General features: G+C 48.6%; 1 protein-coding gene across 2 annotated transcripts in view; it reads right to left on the reverse strand.

Moving 5' to 3' along the window:
- The window catches only part of PPP4R3A (protein phosphatase 4 regulatory subunit 3A), an 80,969-nt gene that overhangs the window by 27,635 nt on the left and 31,890 nt on the right, over positions 1-21,444 (reverse strand). For both annotated transcript variants that reach the window (XR_013216644.1, XM_077267794.1), the window contains exon 10: positions 14,928-15,086. Coding sequence is in view for 1 of the 2 variants with exons in the window: in XM_077267794.1 (XP_077123909.1) it covers positions 14,928-15,086 (159 nt within the window). In the remaining variant the exon portion in view is untranslated. The remainder of the gene's footprint in view (positions 1-14,927; positions 15,087-21,444) is intronic.

Here is a 21,444-nt window from a genome sequence, read left to right on the forward strand (position 1 = left end):
CACCTCCCCTCTCCCTCTATCTGACCACCATCTACTCACTTTCTCATCACTGTCCTCCACACCTGTCACCCATGTCCAGCAACATGCGCATCCCCGCAGAAACCTCGCACATCTAGACCCTCGCACACTCTCTGACTCTAATCAGCCACTGCCCTCCATAGTTTCACTCCACGACACAGACACTGCCACTAGTTTCTACAATGCCACTCTGACATCAGCCATTGACTCAGTCACCCCAGTCATGCATAGCAGAGTGCGACGAATGAATAGACAACCCTGGCACAATAACATCACTAAGCAGCTTCGGCAAGTATCCAGAATTGCAGAACGGCGTTAGAAGAAAACGCATTCCCAAGATGATTTCACTGCACTCAAACAAGCAACACTCATTCAAATCAGCTCTCATCTCTGCTAAACAGGCCTATTTCACATCCCTCTTATCTTCTTTATCCCACAACCCCAAACAGTTGTTCAACACCTTTAACTCCCTCCTCCGTCCACCACTCCCCCCTCCGACTTCCTTAGGGTACCGTCACACAGTGCCATTTTCATCGCTACGACGGTACGATTCGTGACGTTCTAGCGATAGCGTTACGATATCGCAGTGTCTGACACGCAGCAGCGATCAGGGACCCTGCTGAGAATCGTACGTCGTAGCAGATCGTTTGGAACTTTCTTTCGTCGCTTGATCACCCGCTGACATCGCTGGATCGTTGTGTGTGACACCGATCCAGCGATGTGTTCGCTTGTAACCAGGGTAAACATCGGGTAACTAAGCGCAGGGCCGCGCTTAGTAACCCGATGTTTACCCTGGTTACCAGCGTAAACGTAAAAAAACCAAACAGTACATACTCACATTCCGGTGTCTGTCCTCCGGCGTCTCAGCTTCTCTGCACTGTGAGCGCCTGCCGGCCGGAAAGCGAGCACAGCGGTGACGTCACCGCTCTGCTTTCCGGCTATGGTGCTTACACAGTGCAAAGAAGCACAGCACCGGGGGACAGACACCGGAATGTAAGTATGTACTGTTTGTTTTTTTACGTTTACGCTGGTAACCAGGGTAAACATCGGGTTACTAAGCGCGGCCCTGCGCTTAGTAACCCGATGTTTACCCGGGGACTTCGGCATCGCTCCAGCGCCGTGATTGCAAAGTGTGACCGCAGTCTACGACGCTGGAGCGGTAATCATACGACGCTGCGACGTCACGGATCGTGCCGTCGTAGCGATGAAAATGGTACTGTGTGACGGTACCCTAAATCTCTGATGAGTACTTTGCCACACACTTCAAAAATAAGATAACCCAAACAAGGCAAGTCTTTGTGGTCCGACCACCACAACCCCTTTGTATGCCAGACCAATGCCCTAACCCCATAACTTCCCTCTCCAAAATCACTGAAGGACAGCTTGCTCATCTTCTCTCCAAATCACACCTCACCACTTGTGCGCTTGACCCCATCCCATCTCCTCCCCACTACACTAATCCCATCCCTAACCCATCTCTTCAACCTATCACTAACTTCTGGTACCTTCCCCTCTGCTTTTAAACATGCCACAATCACACCTATCCTCAAAAAGCCTTCCCTTGACCCGAGCACTATGTCCAGCTACCGCCCCATATCTTTGCTCCCATTTGCTTCCAAACTACTTGAGCAGCACGTTCACGCTGAAATTTCCTCTCACCTTGCATCTAACTCTCTTCGACAGCCTACAATCTGGTTTCAGTCCCCACCATTCCAAGACTGCCCTGACCAAACTTACGAACGACTTACTTACAGCCAAAGCTAACAATGCTCTATACTCCTCCTTATATATAGACCTGTCCTCTGCCTTCGACACAGTTGACCACTGCCTCATACTACAGATCCTCTCTTCCTTTGGTGTCAAAGACCTTGCCCTATCTTGGATCTCCTCATACCTTACCAACCGCACATTTAGCGTTTCCTACTCCCATACTACCTCTTCACCTCGCGCCCCTCTCTGTTGGTGTTCCTCAAGGCTCTGTCCTAGGACCCTAACTCTTCTCAATCTATACACTCAACCTGGGACAACTCATAAGGTCCTATGGCTTCCAGTACCATCTATATGCTGATGACACTCAGATCTACCTCTCTGGCCCAGATGTCACCTCTCTGCTCTCCAGAATCCCAGAGTGTCCATCAGCCATATCCTCCTTCTCCTCTCGCTTCCTCAAGCTCAATGTGGACAAAATCGAACTACCGTATATAGTCGAGTATAATTTTCAGCCCATTTTTTTAGGCTGAAAGTGCCCCTCTCGGATTATACTCGAGTCATTGTCCCAGGGGGGCTGGCGGGCGAGGGGTAGCGGCGGCTGTGACATACTCACCTGCTCCTGGGGAGGTCCCTGCATCTCCGGGCGCTGACAGCTTCTTCCAGCGTTGAGCGGTCACATGGTGCCGCTCATTACAGTAATGAATATGGACCCGACTCCACTCCCATAGGGGTGGAGCAGCATATTCATTACTGTATTGAGCGGTAACTGTGACCGCTCAACACTGGAAGAAGCTGTCAGCACCCGGACACCAGTGATGCAGGGACCGCGCCAGGAGCAAATGAGTATAATGGGGAGGGGGAGCACTGCGCGATATTCACGTGTCCTCGTTCCGGGCGCCGCTCCGTCTTCCGCGTCCTCTGCAGGGACGCTCAGGTACGAGGGTGTGATGACGTAGTTAGTCCGCGCCCTCTGCCTGAATGTCAGTGCAGAGGACGCAGAAGACACAGCGGCGCTGGAGCGAGGACCGGTGAGTATTGCAAGTGCCGGGGGCCTGAGCGACGAGAGGTATGTCATTTTTTTAATTTTTTTTTTTAATCGCAGCAACAGCATATGGGGCAAATATCTCTATGGAGCATCTTATGGGGCCAAATTCAACGTTTGTGTAGCACTACATGGGGAAAATATCTTTATGGAGCATCTTACGGGGCCATATTCAACGCTTGTGCAGCATTATATGGGGCAAATATCTCTATGGAGCATCTTATGGGGCCATAATCAACATTTGTGCAGCATTATATGGGGCAAATATCTTTATGGAGTATCTTATGGGGCCATAATCAGCATTTGTGCAGCATTATATGGGGCAAATATCTCTATGGAGCATCTTATGGGGCCATAATCAACATTTGTGCAGCATTATATTGGGCAAATGTGTCTATGGAGCATCTTATGGGCCCATTATTAACCTTTGTGCAGCATTATATGGGGCATATTTTAATATGGAGCATCTTATGGGGCCCATCATGAACTGTATGGAGCATTATATGGGGCTCCTGATTCAATATGGATATTCAAAAACACTTCATTTACTGACATCTCAATTAATTTTACTTTTACTGGTACCAATTTTTATTTTTGAAATTTACCGGTAGCTGCTGCATTTTCCACCCTAGGCTTATACTCGAGTCATTAAGTTTTCCCAGTTTTTTGTGGCAAAATTAAGGGGGTCGGCTTATACTCGGGTTGGCTTATACTCGAGTATATACTGTAATTATCTTCCCTCCATCTCGCACACCTTCCCTACCTGATCTATCTATCACAATAAATGAATACTTTCCCCAGTCCTGGTAATCCGCTGCCTCGGAGTAACCCTGGACTCTGCCCTGTCCTTTAACCCCTTAGTGACGGAGCCAAATTTTTTAAATCTGACCAGTGTCACTTTATGTGGTAATAACTCTGCAACGCTTCAACAAATCCCAGTGATTTAGAGACTGTTTTTTCGTGACACATTATACTTTATGATAATGGTAAGTTTAGGTCAATATGTTTTATGTTTATTTATAAAAAATATCAAAAATTTGAGACAAATGTTAAAAAATTAGCAATTTTCAAAATTTGAATGATTATCCCTTTAATCCAGATGGTCATACCACAGCAAACCATTAATAAATAACATTTCCCACATGTCGGCTTTACATCAGCACCATTTATAAAATGTGATTTTATGTTATTAGCATTTTAGGAGGTTTAAAAATGTAGCAGCAATTTTTCATTTTTTCAAGGAAATTTACAAAATTTATTTTTTAGGGACTTATCCATATTTGAAGTGCCTTTAGGGGTCCCATATATTGGGAAACCCCCAAACGTGATACCATTTTAAAAACAGCACCTCCTGACATATTGAAAACTGCAGTCAGGTAGTTTATTAAACCTTCAGGTGCTTTACAGGAATTAATGCAAAGTGGCATGACAGAAATGAAAATGTGTATTTTTACCACCTAAATGCCTCTAACGTCTGAACAGATTACTACAGCCATCAGACTCTAAGGCCGCTATTTGGTCGTGAATTGCCATGGCAAACATCAGGACCACAAAATCATGATCTGAGGGCACCAATTGGGATAAAGAGGAAGCCCCCACACTCTGTTAACCATTTATAATGATGTAGTCACTATTTACAGCAGCATCTAAGGGGTTAAACAGATTTGGATGGTGCAAACACTGATCGTTGCTGATGCAGCAAGTTGTGAGCTATAGTGCACAACTGACAGCTACAGGATTGTCACCTGTATGGGGGTGCTATTCTCTTATATCTCACGTCAGTTAAAAGATGTATTGGCTGTCATTAAGGGGTTAAACCGCACATCCAAGCTCTTGCCTCCTCCTGTGGCCTCCAGCTCAAAAATATTTAAAGAATCCATCCTTTCCTCAACCCTCACTCTACCAAAATGCTTGTGGATGCCCTAATCATCTCTCGCCTTGACTACTGCAACATCCTCCTTTGTGGCCTACCCTCTAACACTCTCGCACCCCTCCAGTCCGTCCTTAATTCTATTGCCCGACTAATTAATCTCTCTCCTCGCTACACCCCTGCTTCCCCTCTTTGCAAATCCCTTCACTGGCTCCCAATTTCCCAGCGTATCCAGTTTAAACTACCATCACTGACCTACAAAGCCATCCATAACCTTTCTCCTCCGTATATTTCCATACTAATCTCTTAATATCTTCCCTCACGTAATCTCTGGTCCTCCCAAGACCTCCTTTTCTCCTCCACGCTTATTTGCTCCTCACCCAATCGCCTCCAAAACTTCTCCTGAATATCCCCCATCATCTGGAATTCTGTGCCCCAGCACGTCCGGTTATCCACCACATTTGGATCCTTCAAACGGAACCTGAAAACCCATCTCTTCAAAGAAGCTTACAACCTGTAATGACCACACGGCCACCTCAACACCATCGGAGCTACTGCAACCCCCGACCTACTGTCTCCTTCCCTACAATCCAGTAGAAAGTAAGCCCGCAAGGGCAGGGTCATCTCCCCTCTGCATCAGTCTGTCATTCTTAGTTTTGTTTACTGTAAGTGATATTTGTATTTTGATGTAACCCCGTCTCATGTACAGCACCATGGAATTAATGGTGTAATATAAATAATAATACGCGAACAAAAAGACGGATATGAATAAACATGGTTTCTTGTATCGCAAAAAACGAGCTGCCATACAGTGTCATCAGCAAAAAAAATAAAAAAGTTAAAGCCCTCAGAATAAAGCAATGCAAAAATAATTATTTTTTCTATAAAAGAAAACAAAGAAATGATATAAATGAGGTATCGCTGTAATCGTACTAACCCGAAGAATAAAACTGCTTTATCGATTTTACCACACGCGGAACGCCCAACCCAAAAGAAATTCATGAATTGTTGTTTTTTGTTCATTCTGCCTCCCAAAAATCGTAATAAAACGCGATCAAAAAATGTCATGTGCCCAAGTATGGTACAATAAAAATGTCAACTCGTCCTGCAAAAAACAAGACCTCACATGACTTGGTGGGCCAAAATCTGGAAAAATTATAGCTCTCAAAATCTGGTGATGCAAAAACTATTTTTTGCAATAAAAAATGTATTTTAGTGTGTGACAGCTGCCAAACAAAAACCCGCTATAAATAGTAACTCAAACCCCCCCTTCGTCACCCCCATTTAGGGAAAAATAATAAAATATATATATTTTTTCTATTTTCCCATTAGGGTTAGAATTGGGGCTAAAGTTATGGTTAGGGTTGGGGCTAGGGTTTGGATTACGTTTAGGGTTGGGATTAGGGATAGGGGTGTGGTTAGTGGTATGGTTGGGATTAGGGTTAGGAGTGTGTTGGGATTGGGATTAGGGTTAGGGGTGTGTTGTGGTTAGGGGTGTGGTTAGGGTTATGGTTGGGATTAGGGTTGGAGTTACAATTGGGGGGTTTCCACTGTTTAGGCACATCAGGGGCTCTCCAAAAGCGACATGGCGTACGATCTCAATTCCAGCCAATTCTGCAGTGAAAAAGTAAAACAGTACTCCTTCGCTTCCGTGCTCTGCCATGCGCCCAAACAGTGGTAAACCCCCACATACGGGGTATCAGCGTACTCAGGACAAATTGCACAACTTTTGAGGTCAAATTTCTCCTGTTACCCTTCGGAAAATAAAAATGTGGGGGATAAAAAAAAGGAGATTTTTGTGTACTCACCGTAAAATCTCTTTCTCTTAGCCTCTAATTGGGGGACACAGAACCATGGGTGTTATGCTGCTGTCCACTTGGAGGCGACACTATGCATAATCTGAAAAAGATTAACTGTGGCTCCTCCTATGCAGTATACACCCCTGGACGGCATCAGCCTTCTCCAGTTTTGTGCAAAAGCAGTAGGAGGAACGTAACATGAATAACATAATTATGCCTGTAAGAAGGCAACTATGTAACATGAATAACATAATTATGCCTGTAAGAAAGGCAACTATGTACGAGCTCAAGCAAACAATATGAGAACTCAACAGTTACAACGGCCCGGAAAGGTCAACAGGGTGGGAGCTGTGTCCCCCAATTAGAGGCTAAGAGAAAGAGATTTTACGGTGAGTACACAAAAATCTCCTTTACTCTGTCGCCTCATTGGGGGACACAGGACCATGGGACGTCCTAAAGCAGTCCCTGGGTGGGAAGCAATGGACGAATATTGTGCAGACAGGCCCCTATACTTAGGGCACCGCCGCCTGCAGGACACATCTACCCAGGCTCGCGTCCGCTGAGGACTGGGTATGAACCCTGTAGTGTTTAGTAAACGTGTGTAAGCTAGTCCAAGTGGCCGCCCTACACACTTGTTGTGCCGAAGCCTGGTGCCGAATGGCCCAGGAGGCCCCTACCGCCCGTGTAGAGTGTGCCGTAATATCGGCTGGAAGAGGAGAATTCTTAAGGCGGTAGGCCTCTTGTATGGTGGATTTGATCCACCTGGCAAGGGTAGCTTTGGAAGCTGGCAGACCCTTGTGGCCGCCTTACGGAAGGAGGAAAAGAGAATCAGACCTCCGGAAGGACGCAGTCCTAGACACGTATATACGCAATGCCCTGACAAGGTCAAGCGTATGCAGAGCCTTCTCCACTCTATGAACCGGACAAAGGGATGGTAGTGAAATTTCCTCATTGAGGTGGAAGTTGGACACAACCTTCGGAAGGAAGGATGGGACCGTACGAAGAACTACCTTGTCCTGGTGAAAAGCCAAAAAGGGCCGTCTGCAGGAGAGTGCTGACAGTTCAGGCACCCTGCGTAGCGAGGTGATTGCCACCAGGAAAACCACCTTCTGGGAAGGAAGGTGGAGCGGGACCTCCTTAAGGGGTTCGAAGGGTGGTTCCTGCAATGCTGTCAGGACCAGGTTGAGGTCCCACGTTTCTAGTGGTCGTCCGTAGGGGGGAACCAATCGGGAAACCCCCTGAAGGAAAGTCCTTACTTGCGGCTTGGTAGCAATGCGCCTTTGAAAAAGCACTGAGAGGGCTGACACCTGGCTCTTAAGCGAGCCCAATGACAGCCTGGCCTCCAGACCCGATTGGAGAAAACCAAGTACTTTGGGTAGGGAATAAGAGAGTGGGATCTGGCCACGAGATTCGCACCAGGTAAAGAAAGCCTTCCAGGTACGGTAATAAATCTTGGCAGAGGGTGGCTTCCGTGCCCTGATCATGGTTCCAATGATGTCCGTCGAGAGCCCTGCCTGGGTTAGAACCCAGGTCTCAAGGGCCACACCGTCAAATTGAGAGCCCCTGAGTTCTGGTGGTAGAACGGGCCTTGTGATAGAAGATCGTGGCGGTCAGGGAGACACCAGGGGGCGTCTGCTGTGAGTTGTACGATGTCGGCGTACCATGTGCGTCTGGGCCAGTCCGGTGCAATTACGATGGTTGGAACTCCCTCGTGTTTGATCTTCCTCACCACTCTGGATATCAGGGGGAGAGGTGGAAAAATATACAGAAGCTGGAACTGGGTCCAGTCCTGAACCAGAGCGTCTGCTGCGAGCGACCGCGGATTGTGTGTTCTGGCCATGAAGTTGGAGACCTTGGCATTGAAGTGGGATGCCATTAGGTCCACATCCGGGGTCCCCCATCGGAGACAGATCTGGTGAAAAATTTCGGGATGGAGAGACCACTCTCCCGAGTCTATACCTTGTCGGCTGAGGAAGTCTGCTTCCCAGTTGTCCACACCCAGAATGTGGACCGCCGAAAGAACCGACCCTGTGTCCTCCGCCCAGCGGAGGATGTGTGACACTTCTCGCATCACCTGGGTACTGCGGGTCCCCCCTTGGTGATTCACATATGCCACAGCCGTGGCATTGTCCGACTGTATTCTGATGTGAGAGGCTGCCAGTAAGTGATGGAAGGCCCTCAATGCCAGAAGGATGGCACAAATTTCCAGGATGTTGATGGGCGTGGTCGCTTCCACTGGGGACCACTTGCCCTGTGGTGTAGGTGCACCGCACCCCAACCCGTCAGGCTTGCGTCGGTGGTCAGAACCTTCCATTGACCTGTGAGGAAGGATTTCCCCTTTGCTAGCGAGATTGGCTTCAGCCACCAGAGCAGGGACCTCCTGGTTGACGACGTCAGCTGGAACTCCCTGTCGAGAGAAAAGGGATTCCTGTCCCAGGACTTGAGAATGGCTAGTTGGAGAGGCCTGAGGTAAAACTGGGCAAATGGGACCGCTTCTATTGCTGCCCCCATCTTGCCGAGGACTCTCATGGCAAACCGGAGAGATCAAGGGGGTTTGCGGAGTAGGGTGCGAACTCCTAGGCGGAGAGCCAGTGCCTTGTCCTTGGGAAGGAGCACTAGACCCCTGGAGGTGTTGAATAGCATTCCCAGGAAGGTCAGGGACTGACTCGGGGTTGGTGATGACTTTTGTAGGTCGACTAACCAGCCCATGCGACTCAGAGTGTCGATTGTGATTGAGACGCTGAGCTCGCAGTCCTTGAAGGTGGGAGCCTTGATGAGTAGATCGTCTAAGTATGGAACGACTACTATGCCTCTGGAGTGTAGGACGTCCATGGTGGCTGCCATGACTTTGGTGAACACTCTGGGAGCCGTGGCGAGTCCGAAGGGGAGAGCCACGAATTGGTAGTGGTCCTGGCCTATTGCGAACCTGAGAAACCTCTGATGGGCAGGTGCAATGGGTATATGCAGGTATGCGTCTTGTATGTCTATGGAGGTGAGATATTCTCCCTTCTCCATGGACGCAATGATGGACCGAAGGGACTCCATGCGGAAATGACAGACCCGTACATATTTGTTGAGCTGTTTTAGGTCTAGTATGGGCCGTACGCTGCCTCCTTTCTTGGGAACTACGAACAGATTGGAGTAGAACCCTCGGAAGCGGTTGGTCGTGGGTACCGGTACTATGACTCCTGCATGAAAAAGCGAGGAGACCGCTTGGTGGTAGGCACGAGCCTTGGCTGGCGGTTTTGGGGGGACAGAGAGGAAGAATCGGTCTGGTGGGTTGGAGGTGAAGTCTATTTTGTATCCGGAAGACACTAGTTCCGTGACCCACCTGTCTTCTGTAATAGGCAGCCAGACTTGAGGAAAGAGCAAAAGTCGGCCGCCTACTGGTGTGGTGTCTTCCGGAGTCCGTGAGTCATGATGAGGAGAAAGTCTGAGATTTTCCTCCTCTGGGCTTAGGCTGGCCTGCTTTTGACTGCCAGGTCTTGTCCGACCTTTGCGTCGATCGTGAGTTGTCCCTGCGTGGGGAACGGTTACGATTTTGTGCTGGACGCGAGACGGACCAGCCGGAGGAATTCCGAAAGGATCGGAATCGAGTTTGGTTACGCTTCTTGTAAGTGCGTTTAGGTTTCAGTTGGGGAAGAGAAGTACTCTTACCCCCGGTGGCGTTGGATATCATAGTGTCCAACTGTTCACCGAAAAGTCTCCCACTGAGGTAGGGGAGGTGCGTGAGGGACTTCTTTGAGGCTGCGTCCGCTTTCCATTCCCGCAGCCAGAGGATACGTCAAATCGTGATGGCGTTTGATGCTATCCCCGCTACTCCCCTTGCTGAATCCAGAGCTGCATGGAGCATGTAGTCTGCTACAACTGCTATTTGAACCGCTTGGTCCGACAGCTCAGGAGGGGATGCTTGGAGAGCTTGTAAATTCTTTGCCCAGGCCAGAATGGCCTTGGCAGCCCAAACTGAGACGAACGCGGGAGCCAGGGATGCCCCTGCTGCCTCGAAAATTGAACGAGCCATGCGTTCTACCTGCCGGTCTGCTGCGTCCCTGAGGGTTGAGCTATCTGGCAGTGAAAGGAGGGTCTGTGCTGCTAGCCTAGAGACTGGGGGGTCCACTCTAGGTGGATCTGTCCATTCCTTGGTGTCCTTCTGTGGGAAGGGGTACCTCGCCTCCAGATATTTGCGATTAGCAAATTTTTTCTCAGGCTGTGAGAGCTGCTTTTTAAGGATCGCCTTAAACTCTGGGTGGTTAGAGAAAACCTTAGGCGGCTTCAGAGGTCCTTTAAAGGAAATCTTATGTTCTGGGGCCTCTGGTGGCGGATCAGAAATGTCCAGCACCCGATGGATGGATGAAATTATGTCCTAAACTAGCGCTGTATTGCTAGGAGGGATTGGCATCAGGGACCCCTCTGTGTCTCTGTCTGAGTCAGAGTCGCAGATGCCTTCCGAATCCTGTGTATCACTGAGGCGTCCCCTGCTGAGTGGGCCGGGGAGGAGGCCTTCTCTGGTCGGAGATTGCGGAGATCTGCATTGTCTGTCCCTGGAATGGGACGGTCTAGATGACCTGGAGCTACGGTGTCTATCCCTAGAGGGGGATGACAAAGTGCTATGGGATGACGCAGATGGACTTGATCTATGGGTCCGCTTGCGTCCTGACCTAGACGTGGATGTGCCAGGGTCATCTTGTTCCTGAGTCAAGCCCTCCCTTTGCTGGGTAACGGTCATAGCCGGGGCATGACCCTGCAGAGCCTGAAGCAATGTGGAGGTTAGGTTATCTATAGACTGCATCATAGATTGCGATATCTGAGTAGCCCATTCCGGCGTGGCATTAGGCACCGAGGCATTGGCAGGGGCTTCTTGGGGCTCTGACACATTAGTTTGTATACAGTTCTGACAATGCGGGTGCTACTACTGGGGAGAGCGGTCCCGCAGGCTGTGCAGAATGCATAATAGCAGTTCTGCCTGGTTCTCTTGGACCTTGAGCCCGGCATAGTTCACAGAGTGCAGAAGTGCTGCCAGCAGAGGACCTTACAGTGGTAGAGAAACTTTTAGGGGAGCCTTATAGGTAATATGGATTCACAGCTGAGTAAAAAACCCAGCTGTGATCTTACCCCACCTGTGTGCCCCTAGGTCCAGCGCCGAAGATCCACAGTCCTGTGCCCCCGGAAACTGGCTGCCTGGTCCTGGTCCTGCAGACCGGGAGATGCAGGGTTAATCTGCAGCCGAAAATGGCTGCCGAGACAGAGAGGAAAGGAGGAGAAGGGGGCGGAGAGCTGGAAAAAGGCGGCAAGGCTGTGTAAAAACACGCCCTTTCTGTCTCAATCCACCCACTTTATGACACTGTAGAGTCATATTTGTCATCCGGGGGGCGGGCCGGGGGGCGGAGAGGAGGCGGCAGCTTCAGCTAGGCCGAAGCCGGGGCCTAAATTAGATGCCTGATGCCCAGAAGGGCTCCAGGCCGGCGCGAAAGTCCGGGAGGGGGTCGGATCTGAACCGGACCCCTCCGGATTTAAAGGCAGGATGGCGGTGGGGCTATAAGCGGAAGGGGGAGCCCGGTAGGGGTCTCCCTGAGGCAGTATAGAGCTGGTGCTGCCGCAGAGACAGGGGCGCAGGGAGCCCTGTGTCTGTATGTGCCATGCCTGCCTGAAACTCCCCCCGGCCCCAACAGGAGCTCGCAGGTGGGCTGGGGTCCCTGGATGCAGGCGCAGTGTGCTGGCCCACTGCTGGGAGCTGTAGAATGCTACCTGTACAGGCCCTACCTGAGGTGTCTCAACCTAATACCCCCAGAGGGGGATAGGGAGGGTGCTGTTGTCACCTTCAGGGGCCTTTATCCTCGCCTCGACCTCAACCCAGAAACCAAAAGGAATTGGGGAAGGAGGGGGGTCTCGACTTCGAACCAGCACCCGAGGGACTGGGGAAGGAGCAACATGGGGAATAGCCATCTCTACTTCAACTGGGCACCCCATAATAGGGGGCCGAGGAAGGAGCCATGCCGGGAGTCTCACAGGAGACCCTCTTTTCGTCATCTGTAATCCCGTCGGAAAAAACGGAGTAAAAATCTTTTAGGTGTGCCTCCTATGCGACACTAAGCAAAAACTGGAGAAGGCTGATGCCGTCCAGGGGGGTATACTGCATAGGAGGAGCCACAGTTATTCTTTTTCAGATTATGCATAGTGTCGCCTCCTAGTGGACAGCAGCATAACACCCATGGTCCTGTGTCCCCCAATGAGGCGACAGAGTAAAAACAGTTTTTGTGGGGAAAAAAATTATTTTTTTTATTTTCACGGCTCTGCATTATAAACTTTAGTGAAACACTTGGGGGGTTCAACATTCTCACAACACATCTAGATACATTCCTTGGGGGGGTCTAGCTTCCAATATGGGGTCACTTGAGGGGGGTTTCCACCTTTTTAGGTACATCAGGGGCTCTGCAAACGCAACGTGATGCCTGCAGACCATTCCATCTAACTCTGCATTCCAAACGGCGCTCCTTCCCTTCCAAGCTCTGCCATGCGCCCAAACAATGGTTTACCCCCACATATGGGGTATCAGCGTACTCAGGACAAATTGCACAACTACTTTTGGGGTTCAATTTCTCCTGTTACCCTTGGGAAAATAAAAAATTGCGGGGCAAAAAGATAATTTTTGTGAAAAAATATGATTTTTTATTTTTACGGCTCTACATTATAAACTTCTGTGAAGCACTTAGGGGTTCAAAGTGCTCACCACACATCCAGATAAGTTCGTTAGGAAGTCTACTTTCCAAAATGATGTCAGTTGTGGGGGGTTTCCACTGTTTAGGCACATCAGGGGCTCTCCAAACGCGACATGGAATCCTCTCTCAATTCCAGCCAATTCTGCATTGAAAAGTCAAGCGGCGCTCTTTCCCTTCTGAGCTCTGCCATGCACCCAAACAGTAGTTTACCCCCACATATGGGGTATCAGCATAATCAGGACAAATTGCACAATAACATTTGGCGGTCCAATTTCTCCTGTTATCCTTGGTAAAATAAAACAAATTGGATCTGAAGTAAATTTTTTGTGGAAAAAAGTTAAATGTTCATTTCTTTTTAAACATTCCAAAAATTCCTGTGAAGCACCTGAAGGGTTAATAAACTTCTTGAATGTGGTTTTGAGCACCTTGAGGGGTGCATTTTTTAGAATGGTGTCACACTTGGGTATTTTCTATCATATAAACCCCTCAAAGTGACTTCAAATGTGATGTGGTCCCTAGAAAAAAAAAAGTTGCAAAAATGAGAAATCGCTGGTCAACTTTTAACCCTTACAACTTACTAACAAAAAAAAATTGGGGATCCAAAATTATGCTGATGTAAAGCAGACATGTGGGAAATGTTACTTAAGTATTTTGTGTGAGATATCTCTGTGATTTAAGGGCATGAAAACTCAAAGTTAGAAAATTGCAAAATTTTCTCCAAATTTCCGTTTTTTTCCACAAATAAACACAAGTAATATCGAGGAAATTTTACCACTAACATGAAGTACAATATGTCATGAGAAAACAAAGTCAGAATCACCGGGATCCATGCAAGCGTTCCAGAGTTCTGACCTCAAAGGGACAGTGGTCAGAATTGTACAAATTGGCCCGGTCATTAACATGCAAACCACCCTTGGGGGTTAAGGGGTTAACACAGGTATAATGAAAACGATGACAGTTCAGAATACCCGACTGCATAATTATTTAGGAGAATAATTTGTGGGACATAAATGGGAAGAAACGCACACGGATATCTGTAATTCAATATGATGCAAGAAGCAAATATGAGTCTGAATAATTAAAAGATATAGGGGGCAATTCCTGAAGACCGGCATTTCTCTCGCTTGTCTTGATGAGAGGGCATTTTGGAGCGGCCATTCCTGACTCATTAAGAGGCTTGTATATGTTAATGAGTCAGGCCAGGTGTACAGTGGCGTGAGTCGCTATGTGCGACTCGCCACAATTCTTACTCAGTAAGATTTGTGGCATAGTGAATATTGCCCCTCATCATGAATTTGGCAAGTGGAGGTCATCAAGCCGCCGTCCTAGCTCTACGCAATCTCGAGCAAAAAAAATAAAATGCGCCAAAAATTGTGAAAAAGATTTGGTGACATGTCCCTATAGACATCTTTGGGGACTTTTTTTTTTTCTTAAATAAATACATCCACTTACATCTCGACAAGAGCAAGAACAAAAAAAATCAGAAATACAAGCTTACATATATTTCTCCACACATATGTATGTAAAAATTGAATAAAACGGCTCACAAAAAAAAACAACACACTAATGAGTCTGCCACAATCAAGAGGTAAAAACTAACCATGGCATAATAAAGTAACCAGGGATCAATAATTGAAATGAGGCTGCACAATGCCGGACATTATGTTCAGTAAAAGTTTGATATGACATTGCATATAAGAGCGAGTGAGGAGTGAGGCTGGTTTTTAAGCTTTGCTGTTACAGCAACCCAGGAAATCAGAAGAGATACTCACACAAGGCTAGAAAAGAGTGCACTGAGGACATGAGTACCAGCACTCTGCGAAGGATGTCCTTGTTGATGATGTAGTTCTTTATGTGATATGTATGATGTTCAACACAAAACGTCAACAGCTCCAAGATCAGTGCCAACAACTGAGCCGTCTGGAAATCATCTAAAAGTAAACCAATAAACGAGTCAGAGGAAAGCTAGATGTTTTAAGTCAAAAACTAAAATCCACATTGTCCTATTATCCCAAGCACCACATGACAATCTAAACCTAATATGCATTACACTTTTTGCTGTTTGAAACACAAGTAAACCTCTAACTGGAGAAAAAAACAGGGATTCTTGTGAGTACTCACCGTAAAATCCTTTTCTCCGAGCCACTCATTGGGGGACACAGGACCATGGGTGTTTTGATGCTGCCACTAGGAGGCTGACACTAAGTGAATACAAAAAAAGTTAGCTCCTCCTCTGCAGTATACACCCTCGTGCTGTCTCCAAGAGAGCCAGTTCAGTGCAAAAGCAGTAGGAAAACATTAACAACATAGAAGAGTACAACATGGTAACCCAAAGAGCAGGCCAATCTTAGGCTAACAGGGTGGGTGCTGTGTCCCCCAATGAGTGGCTCAGAGAAAAGGATTTTACGGTGAGTACTCACAAAAATCCCTGTTTCTCCATCGCCTCAGTGGGGGACACAGGACCATGGGACGTCCCAAAGCAGTCCCTGGGTGGGATAACAACATAACAGAGTAGATGTCATGTAACAGCTGCCTAGATGTGCGCAGACCCACATCCGCGGAAGCCTGAGAGTGAATATTATAATGCTTTTAGAACAAATGTAAGCTGGACCAAGTTGCAGCCTTACCCGTTCCACCGACGCCTGATGTTGAATGGCCCAAGAAACTCCCACCGCTAGAGTGGAGTGTGCCCTCTGATCCCTGCTGGAATGGGCTGGCCTCTAACACGGTAGGCCTCCTGAATGGAGGAAAGAATCCACCTGGCTTTCTTGGCCTTTGAAGCGGCGAAGCCCTTCTTATGACCCTCGGGGATCACGAACAAAGCGTCCGTCCTTCTGAAAGATGCCATCCTCGAAACATACCTTCTCAGGGCTCTGACCAGATCCAGAGTGTGGAGAGCTCTTTCCATTCTGTGAACGGGAGCAGGACAAAGTGAAGGAAGAACAATGTCTTCGTTCAGATGGAAAGACGAGATGACCTTGGGCAAGAAAGAAGACAAGAGGGGGAAGACCTCGATCTTTGCAAGTGTTGTAACACTTCTGGATGAAGTTCCCTTTCTCCCGAGGCAAGATCCTGGCGACTGAGGAAGTCTGCAGTCTAGTTTTTGACACCTGGAATGTGGACTGCAGAGATTACCGAGTGGTTGTTTTCTGCCCATCGGAGAAAGTGAGAGGCCTTGGACATAGCCAAGCGGCTGCGGGTACCTCCTTGATGTTTATGTATGCCACAGCCGTGGCATTGTCCTATTGAATTCGGATGGGGTGGCCCGCTAGGAGATAATGGAACTGATGTAGGGCCAGCCATATTGCGTGAATCTCCAGTACATTGATTGGGAGTTTCGATTCTCAGATGGACCTGCAGCACTGGGCGGTGTGATGACTAAAGACTGCCCCCCAGCCGAGAAGACTGGCGTCGGTAGTCACCACTAGCCAATGAACCGGGAGAAGGGACTTCCCCTGATTGAGAGAAGAGTTCAATGTCTACCATCAGAGAACCTGTCTGACCCAAAGGGATAAACGGCACCGGCTTTTGAGGGAGAATGGGTTCCTTTCCCAGGCCTCCAGAAGCGAATGCTGTAGGGGACGAAGATGCAGCTGCGCAAAAGTGACCGCTTGCATTGCTGCCACCATTTTTCCCAGTACCCTCAAGGCAAACCGGATGGAATGAGGGGACAATTGACAAAGGACACGGGCTCCTTGCTGAAGGGCTAAGACCTTGTCTCGAGGAAAAATTACTAATCCTCGAGAAGTGTCCAGGGTCATCCCTAAAAAGGTATCTGCTGGGCTGGGACAGGGGATGACTTGCTTAAGTTTAATCAGCCAGCTCACGCGAGAAAGGGTATCGCAAGTAAAGCGAACAGAGACCTCGCAATCGTGGAAGGATGGGCATTTGACTAAGCGGTCGTCCAGGTTGGGCAGAATGACCATGCCTCGAGAGTGTAAGATGGACATGATGGCTACCATGACCTTTGTGAACACTCTGGGGGCCGTGGTGAGGCCGAAAGGCAGGGCTGTGAATTGGAAATGCTTGTCGTGAATGGCGAAGCGCAGGAATCTCTGGTGGGGAGGAAAGATCGAGATATGCAGGTAAGCATCTCAGAAGTCGATGGATGCCAAAAACTCTCCTTCTTTCATAGAAGCGAAGACTGAACACAGATCCCATGCAAAAATGACGAGCCTTGACAAACTTGTTTAGAAGTTTGAGGTCTAGAATGGGTCTCACCTTTCCGTCCTTTTTTGGGACCACGAAAAGGTTCGAGTAGAAACCCTGAAACTTTTAGTTTTCCGGATGGGCACAATGACGCCATTGTGACGCAATGCGTCTATGGCTCTTGAAAAGGCCTTTGCCCTTGCCTCTGACATTGAGGGACATGTAGAAAAATCGATCTTGTATCCAGATGACACCAGGTCTCTGACCCAATCGTTGTGGACGACGGACAGCCAGGCCTGACTGAACAGAAGTAGGCGGCCGCCCACCTTGCCAGTATCGACCGGACAACGCCAAGAGTCAGCAGGCGAAAAATCTCTGAGACCTAGGTCCATTAGATCTTGACAGTTTAGGGCGAGATTTCCATTGTCGACTAGGTCTGTAGGAGACGCGAGAACCTATGTGCCCGTGTGGGGAGTGTCCTGACCGGAGGAGGTAGTGGCGGTGGACCAGCCCGGGTTAGAGCGAAAGGATTGGAAATGGAACTGTTGTGGTCTCTGAAAAGGACACCTAAGCCTCTGCTGGGGATGAAATTTACTCTTTCCTCCCATGGCATCAGAAATAAGCTGATCCAGCTTCTCACCAAATAAGCAACCACTCTGGTAAGGCAGAGATATAGAGGACTTTTTGGACGCAGAGTCTGCTTTCCACTCTCTGAGCCATAATGCTGTTCTGATCGTGACTGCATTTGCTGCCGATAGCGCAGAACAGCCAGCTGCGTAAAAAGATGCATGTACCGGGTAATCTCCAGCCCGAGAAATTTGACTGGCAATATGTACTGCTTCAGATGGGAGAATGCAGCTCTGAATTGATTTGGCCAGGGTATCTGCCCAGAAGACTATCGCCTTAGCAACCCATGCTGCAGTGAATGAAGGACAGAGGGCCGAGCCTGAGGCCTCAAAGACAGAGCGAGCCAGGTGTTCTGACGGTCTGTGTGATTTTTAATGGATGACCCATCCGGTACAGATAAAAGGGTCTTGGATGCCAGGCGAGACACTGGCGGGTCTACAGGGGATTCAGCACAGTCCTTCCTCGGCACAGCCAAAAAAGGATATTTTGCTTCAAGAGACTTTTGTCCTGTGAAGCGTTTGTCCAGTCGCTCCCTGTGACGATTGAGAATGGCCGTAAACTCAGGGTGAACTGCAAAAGTCTTATGGGGCGTTTAGTCCTCTTAAAGGACACTGTTTGATCCGGAACAGTCAGATTTTTCTTCAACATTTAATGAGAGATTGACCGCCTCAATCAGCGAATCCACCTGTAGTGAAATATGTATAAAAATATATGTGTGCCGTTTACTATGTATAGGTTTATTGTGTGACTAGTAATAATTGAGCATCTGTCCTGAAGGCAGCATGTCTCACCCAGGTGTTAATATGTATTTTCCTGAGACAGCAGACTTCTGGGAACCAAGAAGAAAGGGAACATTTGACACCTCTTAGCTCTTTGAAGAGAGATGTCAATTACAGCCTGACACTATCTGCACTATCTGTGGGAAGCTTTACACAAAGAATCTCAGAGAAAATAATATATTCATTGGGAGCGCGGCTGTGGTCCAATCAAAAACAAGCAATTAGAATATGAACTTGAGGGGCTAGTCTAGAAATCTGACCTCCAGGGTGACTCTATAAATTTGGCTTGTATACATTCAAAATTGTTCACATGAGAGGGCAGCCTGGGAAGCTGATGTGATCCAGTCTATATTCATCCTACCCTCAGGGAGGAGAAGCAGACTACAAGTTAGCTATTTCTGTAAGTTTTCTCCTGTTTATTTTATACTGTTTTGCATACCTGTATGTCTTTTTATTACCATATATTTGTATCTTTCTTTACTGTAAGCACTGTACTTTTTGTATTAAAGTATAAACTTTTAACAGATGAACCTTTTATGTTCTAAAGAATCCATAGCCTAATGTGTGTGAGCCTTATAAGTGGTAGACAGTATTAGTAGTATTTCCGGGATTCATCACCCGTGTTTCGGTGAGTGGTGGCAGCATGTATGAGCGGGTGTGTGGCCTGGGTCGGTGTGTGATTTATGCTCCCATTACAGCATAGGACAGAGGTTGAATGCTGGACAGAGAGGGGAGATAGAGTTACCCTTGCACGCACAACCTCAAGTCACGTGCTGAGAGCGGATACGTGACGAATTAGCGGCAGCGCGGAGAGAGGGATCCGTGACACCACCTTTTTCTGGAAGTCTGGCGAATCCAGGTCCAAGGAGCTGTCCGATTCGTACTCAGATTCGCATTCGCTACTGACCCCTGAGAGGGAGAGCGAGAAGCATAACTCGCAGATGAGAATGCACGTGAATGCTCAGGGGACGTGCTGCGGATCCTTTTCCTAGACGCCTGTAGATTTCTAGAGTGCTCTTGGCCCCTGCTGACCGACTGCTCCCGTATGGGAGAGGATCCATTTATGTCAGACCTGCGCATACTAAAAATCCCTGGAGGGATCATGGAGGGATTCAATCGCTTTGGCCAGAGAAGCCATGGATTGTGACAGTGAAGAATCCCACTCAGGGGGGCTAGGTACATTGGGCTCGGTGGCTTCGGAGGGCTCCTGAGGGCATTTGGGGTCACATTAGTGATGTGCGAATATACTCGTTACCCGAGATTTGCCGAGCACGCTCGGGTGTCCTCCGAGTGTTTGTAAGTGTTCGGAGATTTAGTTTTCACCTCCGCAGCTGAATGATTTACAGCTACTAGCCAGCATAAGTACATGTGGGGGTTGCCTGGTTGCTAGTGAATCCCCACATGTAATCAAGCTGGCTAACAGATGTAAATCATTCAGCTGCTGTAAGGAAAACAATCTCTGAGCACTTACAAATACTTGTAGGACTCCAGAGCATGCTCGGGAAATCTCGAGTAACGAGTATATTTGCTCATCACTAGGTCACAGGCATTGCAGAGGGGCAAAGTCTGAGCCTTAGGAAACGCCCACTGGCAGGAGGTACATGAAGTGAAGAAGATTGCAATAGCCTTGTTAGCCTTTTTAGATGCTTTAGGCTGGGACATTGTACTCCCTTTAAAAACTTAGGGAATTCCTGCAGTGAAAATGGTTACAGAAGGGAAGAAGAGGGTGGTCTAGGGCAGCGCTCCCTTACCCAGATCCTGTGTCCCCAGGTCCTTTTGCGTGGCACTGTAGCTGCTGAGCCTCCCCAGAAAGTGCTGACGCCGGGGTGAATTGTTCCTGACAAAATTGCCTCAGACCACTGCCGGTGTGTGTCCAGAGGGTCCGTGGGAGAAGGGGAGATGGCCGCCGAGATTAGGTGAGGCGCTTCTCGTCCTGGATGAGAGGCGCCAGAAAAGTGGGAGGAGCCGCCGGGACGTGTCATAGCGGGGGTGGAGTTACAGAAGGCAGCCTAGCAGAGAACCGAAGCCGGAGACTAAACTTATCGGCGCCGGCTTGCGCCGATAGCGGAAGGACCAGGGAGCAGTGCACTGCCAGGAGAAGCGCCCCTCTATCCAGTGCAGTCTCAGACCGCCTGCCCAGAGTCCTCCAGCTCCGGCACTTACCTGGAGAAGCTGCTGGGCGGCAGGAAAGCCAGCGATATGCTGCAGGTACATGTCCTCCTGCTGTCGCTGCTGGTCTTGGATGGTGCAGGGATATAGGGATCATCCTCGATCCACCATCCCTTTAATAGGGAGGTGGAGAGGGACCGTCGGCCTCCTTGTACCATCCGCTTTTAACAGTGGTGGTGCAGTGGGAGCTGCTCGGACACCACGAGGTGGGCCTCTGTACATCCTAGAGGATAAACCCCTAGGATGGGACAGGGCTAATGTCCGGCATTAGGCCTGGCTGCGGAGGAGGATACGTGGAGGAGACACTCCATGTGCTCGTCCGTAAGGTGCGGGGAGATAGGTGCCATTTAAGGGACCCGTCGCCCCTAAAAAAATTCAGCTCAGGCGTGGCATCCCACATCTCAGGAGAGGATACTGAGAGGCGTCACTCTCTGTGCTCGCCTGTTGATGGTTCGAGGAGATCTTGAAACGATCCGTCGCCTTATTTGTCTGTAGTAAAAATGAAAATCAAAAATGAAAAAGATAAAAAATAAAAGACTCTAGGTCTGAAGACCAGACCAGTGTG

Source organism: Ranitomeya variabilis, chromosome 1 (assembly GCF_051348905.1).
Source record: "Ranitomeya variabilis isolate aRanVar5 chromosome 1, aRanVar5.hap1, whole genome shotgun sequence".
Lineage (NCBI taxonomy): Eukaryota > Metazoa > Chordata > Amphibia > Anura > Dendrobatidae > Ranitomeya > Ranitomeya variabilis.